The sequence below is a fragment of the Polyodon spathula genome, chromosome 22, assembly GCF_017654505.1.
Source record: "Polyodon spathula isolate WHYD16114869_AA chromosome 22, ASM1765450v1, whole genome shotgun sequence".
NCBI classification, from domain to species: Eukaryota; Metazoa; Chordata; class Actinopteri; order Acipenseriformes; family Polyodontidae; genus Polyodon; species Polyodon spathula.
Window position 1 is genome coordinate 27,636,807 of NC_054555.1, and position 24,610 is coordinate 27,661,416.

The 24,610-nt window shown below is 42.0% G+C and overlaps 2 protein-coding genes and 1 pseudogene across 4 annotated transcripts in view; 2 read left to right on the forward strand and 1 right to left on the reverse strand.

The window, feature by feature from the left end:
* The window catches only part of fbxo21 (F-box protein 21), a 6,816-nt gene extending 3,231 nt beyond the window's left edge, over window positions 1-3,585 (forward strand). The window contains exons 2-8 of the mRNA XM_041223070.1: window positions 16-152; window positions 498-634; window positions 899-1,078; window positions 1,445-1,577; window positions 1,669-1,859; window positions 2,347-2,504; window positions 2,928-3,585. Coding sequence (XP_041079004.1) covers window positions 16-152; window positions 498-634; window positions 899-1,078; window positions 1,445-1,577; window positions 1,669-1,859; window positions 2,347-2,504; window positions 2,928-3,160 — 1,169 coding nt within the window. The 3' untranslated portion in view covers window positions 3,161-3,585. The remainder of the gene's footprint in view (window positions 1-15; window positions 153-497; window positions 635-898; window positions 1,079-1,444; window positions 1,578-1,668; window positions 1,860-2,346; window positions 2,505-2,927) is intronic.
* A 159-nt stretch (window positions 3,586-3,744) lies between these two features.
* On the forward strand, window positions 3,745-13,524 carry LOC121297517 (calcineurin B homologous protein 3-like). 3 transcript variants are annotated; one of them, XM_041223868.1, is made up of 8 exons: window positions 3,745-5,468; window positions 9,176-9,245; window positions 9,635-9,715; window positions 10,299-10,441; window positions 10,604-10,665; window positions 11,569-11,673; window positions 11,940-11,987; window positions 12,425-13,524. In XM_041223868.1, the coding sequence occupies exons 1-8, from the start codon at window positions 5,405-5,407 to the stop codon at window positions 12,500-12,502; spliced, it is 651 nt and encodes a 216-aa protein (XP_041079802.1). In that variant the 5' UTR covers window positions 3,745-5,404; the 3' UTR covers window positions 12,503-13,524. The 3 variants fall into 3 exon arrangements, with proteins under 3 accessions (XP_041079802.1, XP_041079801.1, XP_041079800.1); XM_041223867.1 differs by having other exon boundaries at window positions 11,940-12,514; XM_041223866.1 differs by lacking the exon at window positions 12,425-13,524 and having other exon boundaries at window positions 11,569-12,030.
* Window positions 13,525-13,598: 74 nt separating this feature from the next.
* LOC121297061 lies at window positions 13,599-23,797 on the reverse strand (annotated as a pseudogene).
* Between the last annotated feature and the right edge of the window lie 813 nt (window positions 23,798-24,610).

The window sequence follows — 24,610 nt, forward strand, 5'->3', positions numbered from 1 at the left end:
ATGGTCTGTGTTCAGATGAGGATGTCCTGATGGAGGACCTGGTCCTGCAGAGGCAGGTTGTGTGTGCTCTGAACAGCGTCCTGTATGAGCAGCTGCAGTACAAAGGAAACGAGAGCGACTACTACAACCCTCTCAACTCCTACCTGCACCAGGTGAGTGCGGCCGCCTGGCCGCTTTTGGTCAGCATGGTGCTCATTTTGCTTTGTCAGTTCAACGTTTTTGATAGGAAATTCTAATGTTCTAATGGCTCATTCTATGTTCCGTGTGTTCCATTTTGGAGCACACCCTCCTGCATTGTAAACACTTGGTGTAATACATAGTTTTAAAGTTATAGCGCAAAAAGCTTCCTAACTCATAAGGAGTGATTTCCAGAGTCTGTAATGTTGCTGTAACCTAACGTGGAATGGACCTCATTCATTCTGTGCCTCCCCACCTATGTGTCAAATTCCAATGGAACATGCTGTCCGGTGCCTGACAGAGGTCTTCCTCTCTCCCAGGTGCTGACCCGGCGCACAGGTATTCCCATCAGCCTGTCTGTGCTCTACCTGACGCTGGCAAAGAAGCTGGGGGTGAAACTGGAGCCAGTGAACTTCCCCAACCACTTCCTGCTGCGCTGGTGCCAACGAAGCGAGCGGTAAGGGAAAACGTGCACAGAGCCGTCTTTACAGCGTGCATGGCAGTCTGCTTTCCAAAGTGGACAAGTACATGCAGAAACGATATCCCACAGAACAGCTGCCGTTTCAGTAATCCTCAATGGGTGTAAATCTGGGGTTTCTGCTAGAGAGACGATTATTATTGCCAATGAAGTCATTTTTCAAATGCATTATTATTATTATTATTATTATTATTATTATTATTATTATTATTATTATTATTATTGTTTAATTTTTTTCTCCAGGAGTTCGGATATCTATGATTACGTTTACATTGACGCCTTCGGGAAAGGCAAGCAGTTGACAGCAAAAGAATGCGAGTACTTGATTGGCCACCAGGTGACGTCAGACTATTACAGCGCGGTCAGCACCGAGGAGATGCTGCTGAGGATGGTGGGAAACCTCCTCAATATCGGCAAGCGAGGGTGAGTGAGGGTCACAGAAAAGACTCAGGGAACGAGGCTAGGTGGTATTGTCGCTGAATACCCTGGAGGTCTGGTCTCTAATCTGGTTTAGGTTTTACCATCTCAATCTAGAACACAGTGTACAGTGAACGATAGCACCGCCCCACCACAAGAGAGACATAGTGTCGGACTGAAGGCAGTCTCTGGTCCATGAAATATTCACTTACAGCACTTATCCATTCCTACACACTCCAGTACACTGCAAGTAAATGAGTCCCCTAACATCAGTTTGCTGTTTATCCATCTGTCCTGAAGATTATGAAACACAGACATGGTGGTTCCCTCCTGAACCCCTGGCCATCTCCCCTGTGCTGTGCTCTCCCGCAGAGAAGGCAGTGAGAAGTCCTACCAGCTGCTGAGGGACTCGCTGGATCTCTACCTCACCATCAACCCTGATAACATCCAGTACCTGCTGCTGCAGGCCAGGCTGTACTTCCACCTGGGGATCTGGCCCGAGAAGGTAAGGCCTGCTCCAGGTACGTATCAGTGAGGTGAAGCTGGCTTGCTGGGTGAAGGCAGGCGACCGATGTTTTCTTGCTCCTCTCCCCCAGGTCCTGGACATTCTCCAGCACATCCAGGCCCTGGACCCGTCTCAGCACGGCGCTGTGGGCTACCTGGTGCAGCACACCCTGGAGCACATCCAGCACAAGAGCCACCCAGCCGAGCCTGAGGTCAAGAGGAGAAGTGACCAGGAGAACCGGGAGGTGCAGTACTCCACGGGGCTCATCATGAGACACAAACGGTGCGCCTCGCTGTGTGTGTGTGTGAGTATGTGTGTGCGGTGATTAACTACAAACTTTGTCATCAAGGTCTTACAAATACCTCCACATGCTCCACTGAGAGGGATATGAACCATACTGAAATGTTGGGCAACTGGCTCTTTTGAGCAAAAAAATCTAACAGGGGTAATTTATCAGAGGGGCCACTCTTACAGGAAATGTGTTATATTGCACGCACACCGGAACCACAGTGAGTAATCATTTTTGAAGCTTGGTCACTGTGGGTATCTTCTTTATACAGTACAGTAATCCAATAAGCAAAACATGTATTTTTATATACACTTACCTAAGCAATCACTTAACTGAGCAAAACCCCAATTCAGTTTAAAATGCGAAGTGTAAATTCGATGTTGTCCTCGCCTGGTTAGGTATCTGTGGTCCTGTGTGCTGTTTACCTGCCCTGCGTACCTGCTGCAGGTATCCTGAGTCTCCCACTGGTCTTCTCCCCAGGTCTGGTTATAACTGTGTGGTGTACGGCTGGGATGCCAAGTGCACCATGGGTCTGGAGTGGATTACCACCATGAGGGTTCACCAGCTGCCAAACGGACCCGACCAGCCCTTCTACAGCGTGCTGGTCCAGGACGGCACCTCTCGTTACGCTGCACAGGGTGGGAGTGGGTTCCTCTGTGTCCCTCTTTGTAACATACAGGATAAGAGTCCCTGATGGTGATGTGATACAGCCATCTGAAATCTCTTTGTATCAGATGGCAATGTCAACACATGTAAACTGGCTGTACTATTTACTATATACTGTGTGTGTGTGTATGTCTCTATATATATGATGTGCTACTTTCAAACTCAGCATCAGTCTACCTGTCTGTTTCTACCATGCTATCTGAAGACAGAAGCTAAAACATTGTAGCTAATTATTAAAAGCAAGTTTTCAGTTTATCAATTACTTTCCTTCTTCATTTTATATGTATATTGCATAGTGCCCTTCTGTTTGAGTACTGCTTCAACAGTAAAGCCTAATGCCTTCCATTCTCTTCTGTTACTCTTGGACGTTCACTCTTTCATTTCTTCTCTCCTAGACAACCTAGAGCTTCACCCCTCGCCGCTGGAAATCTCCCATCCCGAGGTGGGACGCTACTTTTCCGAATTCAGGGACACCCACTACATGGCTAACGAGCAACTGCAGACCTGTTACCCCGAGGACTTGGCTTGCACCACTAGGATAACGCAGGAACTCTACAGCACCCTGTCCAGCGGCTCTGAACAGGAGGGACCAGCAGAGCCACAGGAGCACCCTGTAGTGAAGAGTTAGAGCAAGACTGAGATGCAACATGCCAGCGACTCAGTGCCAAAAATCATTTTTATTGTAGTCACATGACCACCACCCGCCCCCTTACCCTGTTAATGGAATGAAATCGATAACGTTACCTCAGCAAGACACTGTCCTTCTGTAGCTATGCTTCTGAAAAGACACTTTAAATGTTCTTTCTCCTTTGATGTTGGAGGTGATTGGTTTCTCTTAATCTGCAATTAAAACCTGCAGTAAATACAAAAGGGACTCTTGAGTACTGTTTGCATGTTTCTCAAGGAATGCAGAGGTCAGCTATTCAGCAGGTAATGTATTTTTGCTTGTATGACCTAAAAAGCTTTATAAATAAGTTTGTTAATATTTTATAACTAAAGACTGGCTGTTAATAACACAACCCCAGACCTGGCTGATTAAAAACAATTGTTTATTTGAAATTCTTATCTAAAACAATATTTCAAAGGTTGTTTATTGGTTATTATATGTTTACCATAAAATAGTTACCACTAGGTGGCAAAAACTAATATTGCCAAACACATAAATTGTAGCAGATGCATACTGTGGCATAGTGCAAAATTCATACTCGAGATTGCAGTTTTCAGCAGAGAAAGAAATCACTGTTTATAAGGAAATAGTAACAGCCAGTTTAGACTGCCTGTCAGTCTGCCTCTAGTTGTTTACAGCAGACCATCATAAACAAGTAGTGTAGCTACAGTTTCATAGGTTAAAATATTATTGTGCTAACCTGCTAGGTGTTGAAATAAGCAAAACATGTTGGGGTGGAAGCAGAGGGAAGAACGCTACACAACAGATTGAATACCCGTAATTACCATTCTGTTGCAATCATGCGGTTGTGAATCAGGCAAGTAGGTCCTGTGCTTTATTAATCCAGATTGGCAAACCGCCTCTGTTGTACTGGTTTCTTTGCAACAACTCTTTTGATGCTGAAATTTCTAGCAGTTACTGCCCCAGGTGTAACCCTAATGAAGTAGTTCTGAAGTGTTCAGGGGTATCAACAAAAGCATGATTAGTCGTGTACCCGTGGGCACCAACTGCACTGTGTCTTCCAATCTTAATCCCAGCCAGTCCTCTCAGCATGCCAGACTCACAGGGAGCAGATGTGTCAGAGTCTCATAGAGACAGATGTACAGCACTGTAATCTCCCTGGGTGTGGTTTGCAATTTGCAATTTTTCTGATGCAGTTAATAAGAAAACACATAACACACTTGACCAAGTTTGTGGCCTTGGTACTTCTAACTTTGATTTTATTAACGCATCAGTTATCTGAAGTTGTCAGGTTGTGTGCAAGTCTTTTTTCCCCCACCCGTCATAGATGATACACTAGCCAGCCTCTGTCTCCCGCACTCACAGCCAGTCTGCACTGTACAGTGTATTCCTAAAGGTACGGGGATTGTGTCTGACATTTCTCGATTGGGAATGTCATGCTGGGTATTTTTATCTTAATCTTTTTATTAGCCACACATCCTGGTTTTAGGACCTCCCGGTCTCATTCAGTTTGGATGATAAAGGGTTTAGTAATTGAAAAACCAGAGTGCTCTGTTTTTCAGCTTCTCATCTGTCATGCTCGTCGGTTTTTAAGAATTTTTCGAAGGGGAAGGAGGTTAGCCGGGTCACATTTGTTTTGACCAGCACTGGAATTTGAAGGGGCACCTGGATGGCTAAGCAATTTAGAAAGAAACTAAAAAGGCACTTCTTGCAGAATCTCAATTTCTTTGGGGATCACCCATACAATAGCCCACTAAAGAGTCTAAAATCTGACCATATCACAAGGTCATGTGACTTATGGTGGATATACATGTACTCTACATAACTGGATTCAGTTAAGCCACGACGTCATGATGCCTGGTAATACAGTATGTCAAGTTGCCCAGTTTCAGTTGTTCTTTTTATCAGACTTATATACATTAGTAGTAGTAGTAGTATACAAACTATAAAGCCCATACTGTTCCCAATATATGAGAGCTTTAGGACCCTGGGGAAGCCGTCCTAAATAATTCAAGCCTCCAGCCTTGAAACTAAGAGGGGAAGCGAGGTACAGCTCCTGAAACACATACCCAGTAGTACCGTTGCACTGAAGTAAAGAGCTCTCCGACAACAGCTCTTTAAATGATTTTATAACTCTGCAAAGTAAACACAGCTAGCATCATTTTCAACTATTCAAGAGCAATCAAACTAACAAAAACAATAATAACAAATATTTCTGGAGAAGCGTTTACTGTACAGGTAGTGATGGGAGCGTTTCATTCTAGACACGTTGAAAATTACATACACGACCTCGCCGAGAAGACAGGCTGTAAGTACAAGACATATTGCTGTTCATTTGAAATTTCTATCCTTTATCTGACCTCTTATTTACTTTGCTAGCGTATTGTTTCCCCCGTGCTGTCAAGTGTCTCGTGCATTGGACAGCAGTATATTTTTCTTTTGACTTTGGGAATAAGCTACAGTAACACCCATTAAAGAGAGCCTTCCAAGGTATCTAATTTACTGGAGAGATGATAAAAAAAAAGGATTGAAATATCTGAAAGTCTTCCTTGTGTGTATTTGGTTTCACTTTTGTAGTGCTGCTACAAGCACCAAATCATAATTTCAATATTCCACGTTTATATGTAGGATTGAACAATGACAGAATAAAAAAAAAACACAGCCAGGCACCAGTACTCTAAATAACTGCAGTTGGCAAATCCTGATAGGAATTCCTAATAGATTTCTGGAAGTTGCCTCTTGGTAGCTGCAATTAGATAAGTACAAATTTGAAATGCCTGCCATAGCACTGTCAATAGGGTGTTTGGAGTAACCATGGAAGCACAGTTGTAGCACAGCCTCTGGTTCCTTACGGAAAGCTGGCATAGAAAATTCTCCTTGGCATTCGTACAAACCTTAATTTTCTTGTGCATTTGGTGCCTGTAATCAGCCCTCGATCAAGTATCAGAGATTTCATTTGCATAACAAAGGGTTCTGTCTTGTGAAGATTGATTCCTTTTATGTAGCACCTTTTCAGTTATTTATGCAGATCCTTGTGTAGGTTGCCAGCTACTAATTCATTTGCACTTTACCTTCAGTCTCACAACCGATCAGGGGAGTGGAAGATTGGGTTTCTCTTTGGAATAGGGTGTAGAAAGTGGAGAATCAGCTTGAACCACATTCTTTTGACACATTTCAAAAGAGGAAGTTCTGAATACAGCAACATCTTTGCCAAATAAAAAATAAAAACAGGGTGTGTTGCTTATTTGAAGCACTAAAAAACACGTAGAAAACATGTAACCATATTTGACGTTGCGAAAATAGCCATAAGTAGCTATGTGACCATACCCCGGGCAGTAAAGGGTTAAAGATGTATAATAATCATAAACCGATCAGCACACTTTGTAAATAGTGTAAATAAAAGAAACCGTTCTGGTTAAAACCTCAGAGTGCTACGAGTTGTTTGTGTTGCATTATTTATGAGCTTGTCACAAATCTGAACGGATCGTCATCGGACCACTTTTCATGTCAGCTGCAAATCTAATTTCTTAATGGATGGGCTTAGCTCGCAGCCCTGCTGAGAATGCGCAATTAGCTGGCTGTTCTTCCTTCAACACTGTGCTGGAATCTTAATGAGATAATGGGCATGTCAAGGTTCAGTCCCAGATTCCCTGTCAGGTAACAGTTAAGCCCTCCAAATCACTCTCTGCTCAGTCTGTGTTCCCAAACCACCTGCAGCGTCCCGCAATCATGTTCACAGTAAAGGAGAATTCCTTGATGACTGTTTGCAACCACCTTTGCTTTATCAAACATGTTGACAGTCCTGTTTGTTTATATACCCCTATGGGACAGCTTAGCTCTGTAGTTGTAATGTCTGCCATCCCCCAGTCAACCCAACTTTAAAGCTCATTGTAAAATATCACCCTGAGATTCTAATGTTAATTAAACAATGGGTTTATATTCACCTATCATTCTTCAGATAACTAGTGATAACATTATAGCACACAGACATTACTATACAGTGGAGTGGTCTAATAGGGACATGGTGGTGTGTCTATCTCACTCTTCCACCTGCTCATTCAAAACAGATGGTCTGATTTGACTGTAACTCCCCGGTGGTGTTCTGACTATTTGCATTTACTGGAAAGAACATCATCGGATGAAACACGACAATGACTCTTAGAAAGGAACCTGATTGTAATGTCAGACTAACTAACAGCAAATTGAAACTGTACTGTGTTTAACTGCAGTTTACTATGCTAATCCAATAAACTGTGCAAATCCGAAGTGACTTCCCTTATAAGAGACTTCTTTTCTAGTAAAAATACACACACGTGTGCTGTAGCAACAAGAACGCTCCTCGTTAATTGCTATGATTATTCCTGATGATTCCTGTTGTTCTCTTTGCATTGGTTTATCTTACAAGACACCAATAAAGTAAAATGATGACACAGTTTTCTGTTGCACGTGATGGTTCTATAATTAGCCCTCAATCTGAGAGTGAAGAGAATTTGGCAAAAGTTGTCTGAAAGCTTTTAAGCTGTGTTTTTACATACATGAAAGCCAGGACTGTGTAACAATGCACTTTGCTAACATCAGCATACACTCGACTTTTTTTTAAAACAATAAAATAATAAAATAATAAAAATAATTTCAGTCATGTTATTTTCTATTACAGATCAAGGTAAATACCATTGTACAAGTTTCCCATAATAAAAGTAAAGTGGAACAAAGCATAGTGAAATCACAGTGAAGCATCGGACAGCAATGTAAAGAATAGAGAGGTCTTGGTAAAGCATATTAATAAACGTGGCAAAGTATAACTGCAGAGTATAACCGTGGGAAACGAATGTTAAAACTGCAAAAATACCATGCCAAAATACCGTAGGAAACTTTTATAAGGGTACCCTCATGCTGTTATTTCTGTTTTAGTATGTATGAGAATACAGGTAGAAATCAAGAGATGCAAAATAATCGTACATTATAATAAAGGATGGATATGCTTCCACATTTACAAGTGGTCTTTAAACACCTTGGTCACTGGAAGGCAATGTCAATTAAAACGTACAACATAATTCGATATGCATTCGTCCTTCCCAGTGATTTGATATAGGCAGGGAAGTTATTAAAAAAAAAAAAAAAAACATCGCACCTTTCTTTGGTGTCGCTAGCACAATAGCTTTAGCAAACAGATACCAGCCAAACCCGAACCTAGAGGCATGCAATCCATGGGGTAATATTTATATAACTCATTCTATAAGCAGCAATATCTTGGGTGGCAGAGCTTTCTTTCTACTATGCAAGTTTGACATGTGCCTGTATTAATGTAGATGGAAAACCTTCTTGTCTGAACAAGCCTTCAACAATCAGCCTTTTTCTTTATGTGTCCTCTTCCAAAATGCATGTTGTGTTTGGAGCGACCAAAAAAAGCAGGGTGCTTTTTGAGATTCAAACCGTGGTGGTTGAATCATATCTTATATATTGCTGTTCTGCAGTAGGGCCCAGGGTTTTAAAGACTAAACTACAAACAAACGCACAGTACAGCATGTCATTAGGAAAAATAGGAGCAAAAAGGACATTACTGTGCATGATTTAAATAGTGGGTGCGGTAAGTCATTTAGCAGAGGTAATTGAACACCCCAGTTATTGTAAAATTGAATTTTAAATTATTTCTTGTGCTTGCTGCATTTTATAAAGGGCAGCAGAAACGTGTGTGTTGTCTTTTATTAATGGAACATTGTCATTGTAAAATGCCCTTCACAGAAACAACGCCACACCACAATGTAGAGGTCTCTTATACAGCCTCACTTAGGCTGAAGTCTTTTATGAATGTAAGGTTGTGTTTCGGCAGATTCCGTGCCATTGACCTCAATGGAGGCAACCTCTAGCTAAGCAGACAAACCATCTTGTGGCTCCGATTCACTTACAGATTAAAAGGTTTCACAGTGGCGTGAATCAGATGACCATGAAATAAAAGGAGATCCTGTTTTTCCTGTGCAGTGTTCGTTCACTCTTTTCATTGGTTTTAATTTGCAGTCTCAGTGGAGCAAGTCGAGATCCTGCACAGAAGATTTAAACAGCTGAGCAGAGACGAGGACACTCTCCAGTACGTTTTCTCCTTCATATTTGTAGTGTTAAGTGTGTGGAGAGCTTGGTATTGTGGTGTGGTGTCTCAACACCTTGCAAAGGCACATTGCAGCCGTGTAGAAACTGATGAGAAACTACTCTGAAAATGTGTTACTTTCCAGGCAACTAAGTTACTTCGTATATATTTTTATTACTGTCAGAAAATTAGGGAATTAGGGAATGACCGCAAATTCATAGTGAATTCCTGCTGAACACTGCGGGAGTTCTGAATTCAGAATGAATGACTTCAGAATTTGGAAACGGTGCCAATTTTGCAATTTTAAATGACAGTCCCGGGGCCAGTTCTACTGTGATTGGTAACCTGCTTGGTTTAATGCCTTCACACCTCAATCGCTTTTTACCTGGCAGACCAGAGCACCTTTACAGCATACCTGATCTGGAGTTCAACCCCATCCGAACCCAAATCGTCGCTGCTTTCTTTGACAAAAGGTGAGTTGAGCAGCTGTGTAACTGGGAGATGTATCCCATCCTCTTCCCTTAAACTAACCCTAAAATAATTCATTACATTTATTATTTTTGTGCCAAAACCTGTTTCTGGAAAAGCAAGTGCAGATCTGTTTCATCTTACTGGTATTAATTGCTAAACATGAGACATTCAGGCTCCTCGGTCAGTGTCAGCCTTTATTTATTCAATGGTACTGACACTTAGTTAAACAGGAAAGCCATGGCTGTTAATTCATAGCAGTGCTTTCAAGAAGGGAGTTGTCCATTCAATAAGTGATCTTTTGTACCCAGTTGATGCATTTTATATGTCAATGTATCTATTCTACTGTTGTTTAAAAAACACTTAAACAGTAACGTTACCCCTATGGGGTGTTTAAGCTTCCTAAGTCTTCTGATTTATTCATTGAAAGCTGTTTTGTACAGACAAGTCCACCGCGATGACATGCACCGTTCACATGGTGACATGGTCGTGACAAATGGAGTACAGTCTGCTGTAAACCAAATGAGAAACAAAAAAAAACAGGTGAATTGATAACCCAGTGATTAACCTGGAGTGTGGTCTCTGCAGGAACTTCGATAAGTATTCCCCGCAGGGCACTGTGCAGGAGATCGGCTTCGAGCAGTTCCTGACCGTCATGTCACACTTCAGACCGCTGAAGCTCCGCATGACTGAGGAACAGAGGGAGCAACTGAGACTGGAGAAACTGCAGTGTAAGGAATGACGTGTGGGGCCAGAATATATGATCATCACACAGTAACATCACCGCTGTAGAAGCAAAGGTCACTGCTTAACCAACGCAGACACTTTTAGGAATTGAAGTGCTGTGCAATTCAAGAGGATTCTAGTTTCTGCTTCCTTTTGTCTCTCCACAGTCCTCTTTAACATGTACGACTTGGACAACGACGGGAAGATCAGCCTGGAAGAATACAGACAGGTACGCCACCATCTGTACCTGATGAGGTTTCCTCGTTTGCACATCCCTGGGCTCAGATACAGATTTTCTGATTGATTTATCTGGCGGAAATCTTATGAATAAAACAGCCTAGTTTTCAAGGGTGTGATATGTGTTGCGATATGTATCGCGATAAGCAGGTCACAATACGGTACATATCGCGATACATGTGATTGTCCTGATCAGCTACTTGTATGATGAATAACAAGATCAAATGGTAATTTAATGATTTAATGAATTTTGTTAAAATACAACAATTACAGAAGGTAGGGAGAGTATGTGTACACAGCAACTATAAAACATTCTTCATTCAAGAACCACTTAGTGACCTACAATGAGCCAGGTTGTGCTTTTGGTCTTGTATCACGATACAAATGATACACACCTCTATTGCCTCTACCTGTAGAGCTTGTAAAGACAGTAACACGACAAATCATTATACCCCTACCAATCGTGTGTTTGAGACACTTCTTTTGCATTCAGAGCTGGACCTATCCCGAGCATGCTAGTCCTAGCTAGAAATCTGGTTTCTATGCTGCAGATATACAGGCTTTTTTTCTGTGTTACTCTTGCTCTGTCTGCTGTTCTGACAGGATTCTGACAGGTTCACTGGTGAAATGTAGCAGAAGAAAAGCATCTCTGAACTGGTACTGTACTTCCACTGTACTATGTGTCAAGTTCAAGCTATACCCAGCCACCCACATACTGTAAATGGTTCATTCTTTGATAGAACATATAGCACTGGGAAGAAAGGATGCCTTATATTGACAGTGCTGGAAAACTAGCTGTAGATCCAGTAAGTGATATGGCTGCAGCACAGGGTTTGTCTGTTACTGTGCAGTATAATGTTTCTCGGCTCTCACCCATCTGTCTTGTGTTTTCTAGGTTGTTTATGAGCTCTTGTCAAAAAACCCCAAAATAGGAAATGAATCGGCCTCCATTGCAGATGCTGCTATGTTAGAAGCTGCAAGAACATGCATGGGACAAATGGTAAATATCACAGCAACTCATTTAAAACCACTCTATTTTATACAAGTGGTTGTGAATTACCCAATCAATAGGTGTGCTTACATTGTGAAAATTACACAAGAGCCACCTAACCAGGGCAGCAATAAGTATATCATCATTATTCCAAGCTTACAAATATCAAACAATGATGTGTATATAACAATGTCCCTTTAGTGTACAGGTGTTAATCATTGTGTAAATCAGGCATGTAACATTTTATTTTTAAATCTCTCTCCACCCCCCTTTAGGAGCCAGACCAAGTCTATGAAGGAATCACCTTTCAGGACTTTCTAAAGGTTTGTTATTCACTCTTCGTTTCCCAGGCTAGCTTGGGTTTTAGCAACGAAGACTTGTTTGTCAAAATGAATGGATTCAATCCTTGACTAAAGCATTGTCTGATTTAAAAAGAAATCTTGCTCGTGCAGCAGACTAAATTAGGCATTATTTAATGAGAACCCTTCTACAAAAAAATAGTTCCTCTCATTCTTTGGCATACAAAAAAAAAAAGTTTCATACTGCGTGCATTGTACAAGACAAAATGCCCTCCTCAACGCTGTTAACAGCTAGTTTAGCAGCTGCCATTTAAATCACTCCAGTATAGCCCATGCTGTTTCATGTAGTATGGTGTTCCAATGTGGAGTGAATGGAAGGCACTGCAACACAGCAGTTTAGTGTGGAATGATAGTGAAATGGAAGGCACTGCACACTAGATAAATCTGTCTTCTTTCTTTAGATGTGGACTGGCATCGACATTGAGACCAAGATGCACGTTCGCTTTTTAAAAATCGACAACACCACTCTGTGCAAATGAGGAACATGATGAACCTTCAGGTTTCAAATTGGAACTGCATTGTAGGGACATGACTGTGTCTGTCTGCTTTGTTCTTGGTGACTATGGGGTGATGGTGTTCATCAAGGGTGTAGCAGGATTGTTTCCTTAGGTTCTTAATGTAACGGGTCATTGCTGTTGAGTTATATGTTTGCCTGTCAAACTAAATGGGGGCACTGTCTCTCTCAGGGAACCGCAGGCTTTGATAAGCTTTCTACTAACAATTAGCACACTGCCACGCAAAACTCTCCTTCCTTCGTGAAAAATCTGTCTGCATCAACAAGTTATTTTTGTCTGGAGCGAATCCAAGAAACGCTTTTGAGAGTTGCGGCATGGAATTCCTTGCAAGGTTGGGAAAGGGCACACAAAGCACTTCAAAAGAAAGGTTCTGGGAAGAAGTGAACCATGTATGAGAGTAGAAATAGCTGAGCGTTTTCCCACCCCTCCACTCCAATAGTACCTTGTTCCCACGCTACTCCTGCACCAGAGCTGTGTCGAAATCATTACTGGGTGGCCTCTTGAACATGGATTAACCATGTAGCTCCCCGAGTATGACAACAGTTTAAAATCCGATGCTATGAACTAGATGCAATGTAATTGAAAATGTCAACAGGACAAGATAACCTGCATGCTACACAGAGCCTGTTCTGATTTATCACTACTACTGTGCATTTCCAGGGACCCACTGACAATGGATGCAGTAAAGTGAATACATCTCTTCTTGCAGCAGTCAGTAGGGTTAGTCATTCCCTAGGCTACACTGACCCCTACTGGCTCAATACAAGAACAGAAACTGCGACTGGGTAACATTTTTGCTGTTGGTTTGCACTTTTACCTTGCTTTAAGGAAATCAGCTTACTTTGCACAGATCAAACCTTCACAGGACTTTCTGACAAGGTCAATAGCCTCCACAGTAATGCATGTAATGCGCACTCATCACTTTAACCATTTTCTATATTATTTTTAGGTTTTAATTTACCAGTACACTTTTATGTAAATTACTTTGTAAAAAATATATATAAATATATCGATATATAGATATATTGATATTGATATTGATATCTGGATCTCACTGGGCACAAATATATATTTCATCAATAGAAGATAGGTTTTTTTTGTTTGTTTGTTTTTTTAATAGAGTATAGATATTATAACCATTTATTGGAATCTGGCCATTTGATTATGTAACATATGTAAGCTGTGTGTTTTTTTTTTTTTTCTTGGTTTTGTTCTTTGAATATAACGTTTTAAAAAAAAAAAAAGGTTGTGCATAAGAAGCCCATAAGTGTTACTTATGTTTGTGTGAAAGACAAAATAAAATCCATTCTCAGTTCTTGTCATTATATTTTGCTGTTAAACTTGAGCATCACCAGTTGGTTAACCCGGTCTTCTTCCATGGATTGACATTGCTCTGTGAAAATGTGTCCATATGAAGAAACACTTATTTCAGTGTCCACAGAATTGGTAACAACTGACAAATATATGCTACATTGGGAAATAGTTCTTCTGCATTCTCCAAAATTCGGTCAAACAAACTCCACTATCGTTTCTTTTTGCATGCAGTTCACATCCTTCCATTTCTGATTTACAGTCAGCATCGACCCCTGCAATGCAATCTAACGGGAGGGGGTCTTTATCCAAACTGCAAACTGGCTGTGGGTTGAAAACCCTGCCTTCAGGAACATGTGAGCTGGCTGAATGAAATGTGGTTTGATTCTGCATTGATTGGGGTTGTAGTAACTCGTCAATTTATCAAAAAAGCGTTGTGCAACTCTTATGCCAGTGCTTGGTATGTATTTATTAATGCTGCAACCTTATTATGTGTTTGATAAATTCCTACGTTCCAGCTTTCAGGGTAAGTAAAACCCGTCAGTGTGCAGCACACCAGGTGGATATCGCTGTGAGCGATCTCTCAAGAAATGCTTCTTGAGTTTGTTGGTGCATCTGTTTGTTCTAAAGCAGCCAGTCTTGAGGTAAGCTTTTTCGTTAAACACATCAATTCCTAGAACAGCAATAATTGTCCCTCATAATTAGGGGGAGTTTTCTAATTATCCAGAATTGTATGGGTTGCGCACTCAGCCATAGAGTTGAAAAATCCTGCCCTACATGAAGGCATGAAAGGCAGTTCAAAACTGGGCTTGAGACAATGAGAGGCATGGAATCTAAACCATAAAACATCCGGGGGACTTCCTTTAATCCTAAAAGGGCTGCTGCTGTAAAAATGGAACATATATTTAGTATTAATGATGGGTAGAAATGTAAAAAAATAAGGAGAAACTAGGAAAGGCACTGGCTCTGTATAAAATGCAGTATGCTGCAAGTAACCTGTTCAGAATGCATGATGTATGTACAGTAATATACTTAAATATAACACAGCTGAACAGTTTAGTGTATCAAATCACTTAGGGCTATATTTTCAAAGCGTTTACATCAGTCTTTAATTAGAACCAGATAAGTCAAGTACTACAACGCATGGCTATTGATAGGAACACACATTAAAGTCGCTTGCTGCTCAGTTTTATATATCATTTAATTGGAATTTTCTCCTTTCAAAAACGCTTTGAGAATACTGTCCATAGTGTTTAATCATTATTTAAACAGGTTATGTGCTGTCAATATTATAAAAATACAGGTCTTAACTACAGCCAAACTATAACGCCACCTGTATCTACAGCGACGCTTCTTCCTGCACTTCACAGATTTCTCTTTCCCTTTTTAAATGCATACCTGCAATTTGAATAGCGTGCACTCGCTGGATTTTCAACTGGGCAGGAATCTGATCCTTTAGCACATATAAAAATACAGTAATAATGGGGGTTTTTTTAGGTGTTACAAGAACAGTAGCTAGTTGGGAATGCAGAACAGATTCTTAAATATTTTTAAACAATGAGATGAATTTTAAAATAAAATGTTCCTTCTGTGTAAGGATTACATCTGAAGGAAAAACCTTTGGTCTGTTTCAATGCTCTTTGCAGGGAGGAGAGACTTGTCTCACACAGGTTGAGTGAGCTATCTAGAGCCTCACTGCTCCGGACGTGTTTTGTTTCTGCAAGCGCTCTGGGGATGTCACAGCACTGAGCCAGGCTCTGTCAGGAGCTTGTCATACGGCATTGCTAACCCGATGTTGTAGTTGTAGCCAGTGGACTCTGTGTAGCTCGACTTGCAGATGGGAAGGACATGATCAGAGGCTGACGTGTCCACCGAGAAGTCATACATGAAGATCACTCCTCTGCCTGCAAGCACACAATACATGGGAGCGTCAGTTACATGGGGGGGGGGGGGGGGGGGGGGGGGGGGGGGAATTACTCTGTGGTACTACTGTTCACATCTTATATAATTAGTATCTATAATAATACAGTTTCTAATCCATAAATATAACGACCTGAGCATAAACTGACTATTTAGATTTCAATTACTGTTGAACCAGCATCCCTCAGTGCATGGCACTCTACAAGTTATTTAAAAAACACAATTTAAAAAGCAGTTTGGAGAATAAATGGAGTCTCGCCAAAGTAGCCACAAATGCTCACTATATTTCATCCATCTGTGCTCATTAATTTTGTTCGGGAATCAACAATGTGCAGCTGAACCCCCACTCCGCACGGCCGCTATCCAAAGTTTCTCAAATGTAACTGTCAGGCGTGTTGGGAGAGGAAGAGGAGACGGACAATAGCCCTGAAGTGGCTCTGAAAGAGGAGGGCTGCATCTGTTAGCAGGACAATATTAACCCTTACCAGTCCAGCGCTCTTCACAGGAATCAAGGAGGCGGTATGGCATACCATCCTATCAGCAAGCTAAGCTTAAGAAACTCTTCCAGCACTAATAGGACTCAGGGTTAATTATGCAGACAAAGAACAAAATAAATATAACTGACAGTTTTCTGTGTTAGCATTCACTCATTTCACACAGTTATCATAGTTAACCATTTGTAACTTTGCTCTTTTAAGAAGCTCTTAAAAATTGGGCCAAGGGAAAGAAACGCATTCGGCTGTGGCCTTTGTCCACGCTAATGCAACACCAAATGATTCCTTCCATCTCCCTGTTCTCTTTTGGCTAGAAAAACTTGTGAACTGGCCAAAGAACGAACGAACGAACACACACACACACACACAAGCAGTTAAGCAAATCTCATTTTTTGGCCGTGAGGTTGGGGGGGGGGGGGATAGCGTCCATTAGATTTGGACCACCGCTGTGTGTGGGACACATGGCTTCCTGCATTGGCCATCTAACTAAGATCTGAAAAATGAATGCAGATACAATCACGACAGGAGTTTCATTTCAAGGACAAGCCAAGACTTCTTTTCTGCTGGTGTTGTTCAGCCAGCCACACATCGTGCTGACGAGCTTGCCTTTGTTTTTAATCCATCCCACGCTGCAGATGTTGGCTTAGTTGTTGGGCCAGAGTACAGGTTCCAGAGTGCTTTGTCCATGAGAGATAATCAACTACCCACAGAGTAAAGTTTTCTGGCTGGGGGGGCCTTACTAATCAGGACTTACCGCCTGTCCTTGTTACCAGACACCAGGAGGTTCAGGGGGCTGTCCTTCAGGTTCACGCAGGTAAAATCTCCAGCTGAATTCCCCAGATCCACCACTGCCTGGCCAGTTTGTAAGCAGTACACCTGGATCTGCCAGACCAAATACATTCTCAGGGCTTATCATGTAAGACACATCTTGAGCATATACAACGCTATGCATTATCCCTCTCCAAAGACCAAAGGGTGAGATTTAAAGATGTGTTACTAAAATGGAGCAGGTTCTAGAACTCAAGATCCTCATAAATATAATTAAATGCTCTTCATTTTCCCAGAGATCCAGGCAACCACTAAGGGAACTCATCCGTCACCCGTACGTATGTGTTATATATATATATATATATATATATAAGTGCAGGTTAATGTTCTGCTCTCATAGGTGTGAACAATGGGAGACAGGAGAGCAAACACAGATGAATAATTCATATCTCAGTAAAAACAAAACAAAAAAAAAAAAAAAAAACCAGTTTAATTTTGCATGATGCAAGTTTTGAAAATCTGCCAGATGTTTTATCTCCTGCGTTGCCGCCAGACATGCTTAATTGTGTGATGCTTCACAGGAGCCAAATATCTAACAGGAGTTTAAAGTGACAGCCCGGTGGGGGCCGTTCACTGAACACACAAACTTTCCTCTGTCTGAGCAGCATCACAGGCAGCAGCAGATAGCTGAAAATACAGGCTGTGCTGTTTACAAGAGGACCGCTTTTCAGTTATTTGATGATTTCTATATACACTATGTTCCAGAAGTCAGGAATCTTAAGTCATAAAGGTTCAATTTGGTCATCTCTCTCTTTCTTTCTTTCAGGTGTGCAGTGTCTTTAAGAGGAATGAATGCTTTTCACATGTTCTGCAGATAGTCAGCGAACAACCTAAATCAGCACAAAATACAATATTGCCTTTGATGCTTGGCTACTTCTATATCTTGTTTCTGGTTTTGCTGCAACTGTCATGTTTTATTAATTATTTGATATTAAAAAGAACAATCTCTTCACCCTCATGGTTTCTGTGCTCTGAAGTCCTTTTTCATTCAGAGAAACCCACAAGCAGGTGTGTTTTCTCTGGTGGACAGCAGTGTAACCCCACTGTCCTAACACAGTGTTTACCCCCGGTTTGCACTTTCTGAAATCCCAGTAAATGAAGTTAATCAAGTCTTTCGTGGAGCCTCACTGTAAGCAGATATTTCACTGAACTTTTACCTGACGAGTGTATCAGCCTTTATACTCGTAATGCTCCTCCCTGCAGACAACGTTTCTGTGTGCATGCCATAGACAAAGCTATCCCGACACAGGGATGTAGAAAAGGTGACAGTGGTGGTCACCTAGCAACACTCCCATTGCATAGCAGTTTCAGCTAGTCCAGGCTTTACACGGAGCTTAGACACTTGCACTTCTCACCTCTACTACTTGGCTCAATAAGATCAGGTGTAGCTAAACTCACAGGAAAGCCTGGAGTGTCTCGAACTGCCATGCAGTCAGAGAGAGAGAGACACACACACAAAGAGAAAGAGAGAGAGATTTGTATCCCTGCTGCAGTGGTGGGCAGGCCCTTATAAGCTGGACTTGGCCACGAACCACTAGTCTCTTGGACTTTTTAAATCACCTGGCTTGGGTGCACCTCAGCATGAACTAATTCCCTCCATCCATTACCAAACTTACTTTGTGAAAGCCCCTTCTCATTTGCTTGCAAAAGTACAATTATACTGCGCCAGTGATGTCACTTGCTGAGCCTCGGCCAAAGCATTGTCTAATGCCTGTAGCAGCCATCTGGATCTCTTCAGTCCTGTCCATGTGATTAGAAGCCATGCGTGTGTCCTGCTTAGAGGTGACTCTGGAACGCCGCACGCAGACCACAGTGATCTCTCCTTTTACTACTGCTGATTGAAAGGTAACATCACAGCCAGTTTCACTGAGCAGCTACCATTGCAACAGGGTTGCATCCAAGTACAGCATTAATTCAATGAGCGTTAGGCCCCAATGCATATGAAATTCAGCAAATGAATGCGCCTTACTCATTTCTTCATTCTTCTTCATTTTGCTGAGTTAGACCAATTGTGATACAGGTCGTTTTTCTTTTTCTTTTTCTTTACCCAAATGTCCAAATTCAGAGATGGCTCGTACTCACCTTATTGCCGGCGTTCATGGCCCACCTATGGCTCTTGACCCCCACAGCTGCCAGTGAGGACGAGGTGTCCAGACAGGTGACAGGATGTCCATAGACACAGTGGAGGACGCTGTGTTCCTGCCTGTGCTGCAGGAGGTGGACAGTGTCGGCAGCAGCAGCCACAGCCAAGAGACCCCCGTCTGTCAGGGGAACTAGCTGTACAAACTCAACCTGCCAGGGCACACAGCTCTATTAGCAAGTTATCAAACATGAAGAGGGATTCTCCTAACTATAAAACAGTTTGTACCTTTGAGCAGGGAATTTCATAGATTTCCTTAGAAAATTCTCAATTACCTTAAAATAAGACAGAAAATCTAAAGCACACTTACTGGCATCTGAAGTTGGCACTTGGATGCTGTTTCCCAGTAGCCCGTGTCAGTCTGGCACTCCACACGCACTTGGGTGCCAGAGGCCATTGCCACAATGGCCCCCTCTGCCCCCAGGGCAAGGCCCTGCACCCTCTGCAGGTGCTGGTAATGATGGACAGGCTCTCGAGCAGCCTCGGTGCTCCACACATCCACGATGCCTGAGAAAACAGCACAGGGAATCTCAATCACATGCATGCACTGTACAGGTCTGTCTCTAAAATACATGCAGACTTTGAGGCGCAAATGGCTCGATTAAAAAATGTAAATAGAAGCGCCTATTTGGGGGGCAACATAATAAATAACCCATAACAATTCTAAACAGCATAGAAATGATTAAAATGCCACGTAAGTCCTCTATTAAAGTACTAGCCCCTATCTTCAAGTAAACAAACATAAACAACAAGACTGAGCCATGTGACTAATTTACAAGAACGAACTACACTGAATGATTGAGGACAAAGCTTCTTCTGGGACCAGTCAGAGGGAAGAGCAAGTCGTTACACACTAGCAGCTGAGCTTACAGCTTTGCCATCAATATTTAATGTGCTTTCCCACTGCGGTGGAACTGTTGACACGAAGCACCTCTCTGTTTTACATCCCCATGGGGAGAAAATAAAACGCCTTTGCCCTGGCAATCAATAAGCAGTGTATTACAGCAGTGCTTTTCCATAACTCATAACTCATAGAGGCTGCTTCCTACTTAATCCAAGCAAGACAGGGTCTCTCTGTTTTAGTGCGGACAGTCAACACGGTTTAAGAATGCCACTTATCAGAAGAATACTGATACACTGGCATGTTTGTCACTTTCATTTAATTTTGATGTCAGCTAAGCCATCTTCCTCCACAGCCTCCCCATAGGGCTGCCTTCTTTCACTCACCAGCGCTCTTCTCTGAGAATTAGAGACCAGTGTTTACACAGATGTCCATAAGTGCAATTTAATTTCCATCACAATGAACTCTGCAGTACAAAATGGCCCAGTTGGGCAACTGACAACTGGAAAGAATAAATGGCCAAATGCAGTTAATGGCAATTACCCTAATTACACAAAAGAAATTATTATCTGGATTGGTTAAGTCTACCGTGGTTAGGGACGGATGACATAATCAGTACACGAGACTAAAGTGAATTGCTGGTTAAGTGGCAAGAAACGGCTCCTGTAACTATACACAATATGTAAACCCCTTTTTTTTTTTTTTTAAAGCAACACTGAATTCCCACTAGCTTGTCCCAATTACATCAGTGGAGCACTTTCGGTAGCTGTTTTCAGTAGAATGCTTTATATATTCTGTGGGCAGATTCAAACTTCAGTGCACATGAAGCTACTTTCAGAGGGCTAAAACAACAAGGCTGCATCTGTTTTATTTGTAGAAATAAGCCCACCTGTCTCACAACATTGTATCATTCAATTTTCCGTAACAATGCACAAAAGCACATGACAAGTATAAGCGCCTGTTGTTTTTATAGGCTGGCCTGGCCATTATTTGGCTGTGTCCCTGTGCAAAGCTTACCATCCTCATAGGCTGCGACGGCCACAGCTCCGTTCACTCTGACGTGGGCGACATGTGGCCGCACACGGACATCACCGGAGATGTGAAGAAAGGAAACTGCCTAATATTAGTGACACGTGTGTGATATTTATATTACATAAACGCACATTCAGCAGCTTGTGCACCCAGGTATATGGATGGAAGGAGAGATTCATCTAGACAGCAACACTGTTTCAATGACTGAAACAATCAACAGCCCCCATGCAGAGCCAGGCTGGCAGAGTATCTGTCAAGCGGTTTATTTCACAGATCTGATCAGCAGGTAGTCTTAGGTCATCCAAGATCCGTGTTTTGCATGTGAAACCAGCTGGGAAACTGCTGCCAGCTGATCCCACTACATTCATGGGCCACTGCACCAGAGTAAAGACACAAGGCCCAAGATGCTGATGGCCCTCCTGGAGTCTGCTTGCAAGCTCTATTGAAGGTGCTGGCCTCTGCCCGAGATGCAGGTGTTGGGCACAATAGGACTAGGACTACTGTTTTTTTTTTTACAGGAGAACCACCCCTGCTGTGCTCACCAACATCAGCTTAGTCACAAGCAACAGGAGACTTATACAAAATATATAAAAAATATTAAAAAATACATAAAAAAAAGACAAATACAAACAATACTGGGCAGGAAATGGAAGAGAGCTGTGAGGTAATGCAGTGCTCGTGTATTGTGTGTCGGTGTGTGGGTGTGTGGGTGTGTGGGTGTGTTCAAAAGGGCTGTGTGTAAAAGCTTTCACTAGACCTAGATAGCAGCTGAGGCCCTCACAGTGGGCCTGTAACCACCCCTGTGCCAGATACTTATGGCTCACAAGGACGTCTACTGGAGGCAATTCAGGGTAAACGAAGAGGGTAGGGGGGCAGGGCTGCCAGCGGTGTACCACAAAGAACCGCCAACATGAAAGAAAAGCAAGAAACAAAAGTGACTGGCACAGTTATTTAAGGCAGCTCTCTGTTGGTAGAATAGTGCAATTAGAACGTTACGCACTGCTCCACTGTGTATTTTGGCACCTCTCTTGTACGCTCAGGCCAGAGCACAGAATTCACTTATTGATCTGCTGCAACCTGAGAAAATTACAGTTTACAAAAAAATAAATAATAAAATTTTAAAAAAAAAAGAGGAGTAGCGCTGACCACAATATAACATTTCCATAACCTCCTTACCAGGCCTGTGTTTAACAGAAACACAAAGCATGTGATTAAAAGCAAAAGAAACACTCATTTTATAGAGCAGTTCAGCTAGCAAACATTACTCCAAACGGACAAAACTTAAAACAGACGCCTGCTGTGTAGCTGGGGGTTTTGTTTAATTTATTTTAACACTTTCCTTTTCAAAGTGAACTTTTTGTGCGTCTCGGTGTAAGGCTGAGCAGCACACACACACACCTCGCTAATAAGCCTCCTGTTTACAGTCTGACACAGATAGTGGTTATGAAGCTCCCAGCAATTTGGGGAGAGGGTTGATGCAGTTACCTCACTGTCGATCAATGTCTGGTATAACAACATGCTGAAGTTTTTTTTTTTTTTTCCATGGGTGTGTATCATTACAGGCTTTTTCCATCCATCCCACTTTTAACAGCCATAGGGCCAGCTCGCTCATTAGGGGAATTGTCAGGGCTCCTGTTACTCTTATGAGTTATTGCATTATCAGACTATAGCAGGCTTTTAGTTCAGTGTTCATTAGGATATCAGATACACAAACTGGCAATTGATTTTAATAAGCTACACTAAATATAATGGCTAATACATTTACAGTGTTCCCCACTGACAATTTCTTTTTTTTTTTTTTTTTAAATCAACATTGGCTTGTAGATATCATAATAGCATGCACTGCCTCTGGTGGCCAAAAATATTAAGCATGGTTCTGTTCATGGGGAATGAAAATGTTTTCAATTAGAATGAAAGTATGTCAATTACAATAAATGCAAAATTGTTTCAAAGAGCTTCTGTAAGTGGTCTCCTTACCCAGCTATGACAAGTCCGTTGCTAGAGCTGGCATCACACAGCACCTTGCCCAGTGCATACTGCAGCTGCCTCACTTCCCCAACCCGGTTTTGCGAGGCAAACAGACAAGACTTTTAATATAAGAATACCAACAGCTACGCTCATCTATTTAAACACATTAGCTGGTGTGCACTGTAATTTAAGAGCTAAATACTCTTAAAAGAAGTGAATCCTGTACCTTCCAGTTGGATCGAAGTGTGTCCTGCATCTGCCTGAAGTCTCACAGTGTGCCTTTCCAGCAGGGGGAGTCAGAGACACTTGCTCCAGCCAGGTGCCCCTCCTTCAGGCACAGCCTGTACCACAGCACCTCATCTTCAGCAAGGACCTTCCACACCTTACTCACCTACAACAGACAAGCCAAACAAACAGCAGGGCATACATCAGGCCTCATAACACTTCTTCGGTATTATCATTCCAGAACAGATTCCCAAAGTAGCACAGTCCTGACAACCATGCAAGATGCAACAACTAATCAATTATTGATCGTCATGCCTTTCATTGATTTATTAATTGCCATAATTGGAGCCTTACATATATAAATACATTGCTAGCACATGCATGTTTTCAATTGTACAAGGCGACTATTAGGGCTATTGTGAAGAGTCAACACATTTTGAATAAGTGTTCTCAATGTTGGTTGTGCCAAGTCCTTAAACCGGTCATACGCTGAGATTCATCGCTTAACCGTGTGGTTTTGCTTGCTGCTCTTATAGTGGAACCACGCTGTACATCGGATTCAGAACCCGAAAACAAGCTCCCATCGCGGTTTAATTTGAGCCGACTGCAGCCTGAACCAGCGTCCTCGTTCAGGTGCGCTGGTCCGCTTGCAATGCCCGGGGCACCGCATTTACAAACCAAACTCCCACCGATCTTGTTCGTCTGTTCAGCGTTGCTGGTACCTGACCCCGTTTCACTGATGAGACGTCCCCTGTAATGCACTAGAATGAATGTTTGCACCGCTGCTTTATCGGCTTCCCTCTCTGTTTTGTAACGTGTCTGTGTTTCTGGAGTCCCCAGTTGGTTTACCTAGCGTCTCGTCTGAAGTTTTAGGGTTCCCTGCATCTCCCCCTGCCTGCGAATTTCTCTCTCTCCCGGAACTCCTGCAGATCTATTGATTTTCACTCCCAGCAAAACTACAAGAACAATGACTTTATAATCCAATGATTTTATAAAACACCAATCAGAACATTACTGTTGTGTGCCATCCGTGCAACATTTTAATGCCGCCTGAACTGTGCAGCTTCTTGTTGACAGTCCTTGCAATACAAACATTCCGACAAGAAAAGAAGGTTTCACAGCTAGGGTTCCTCTTTCAAGAGTGCCTGGTATACTATATATATATATATATATTATATATATATATATATATATATATATATATATATATATATATATATATATATATATATATATATATATATATATATTATATATATATATATATGTGTGTGTGTGTGTGTGTGTGTGTGTGTGTGTGTGTTATAATGGTT

Bases quoted from the DNA above. Each gene is read 5' to 3' on its own strand.
- LOC121297517 (XM_041223866.1), top strand. From the start codon at position 5,405: ATGGGAGCGTTTCATTCTAGACACGTTGAAAATTACATACACGACCTC. The intron at 10,442-10,603 runs GTAAGGAATGAC...GTCTCTCCACAG, and splicing joins GAGACTGGAGAAACTGCAGT to TCCTCTTTAACATGTACGAC. The intron at 10,666-11,568 runs GTACGCCACCAT...TGTGTTTTCTAG, and splicing joins GCCTGGAAGAATACAGACAG to GTTGTTTATGAGCTCTTGTC.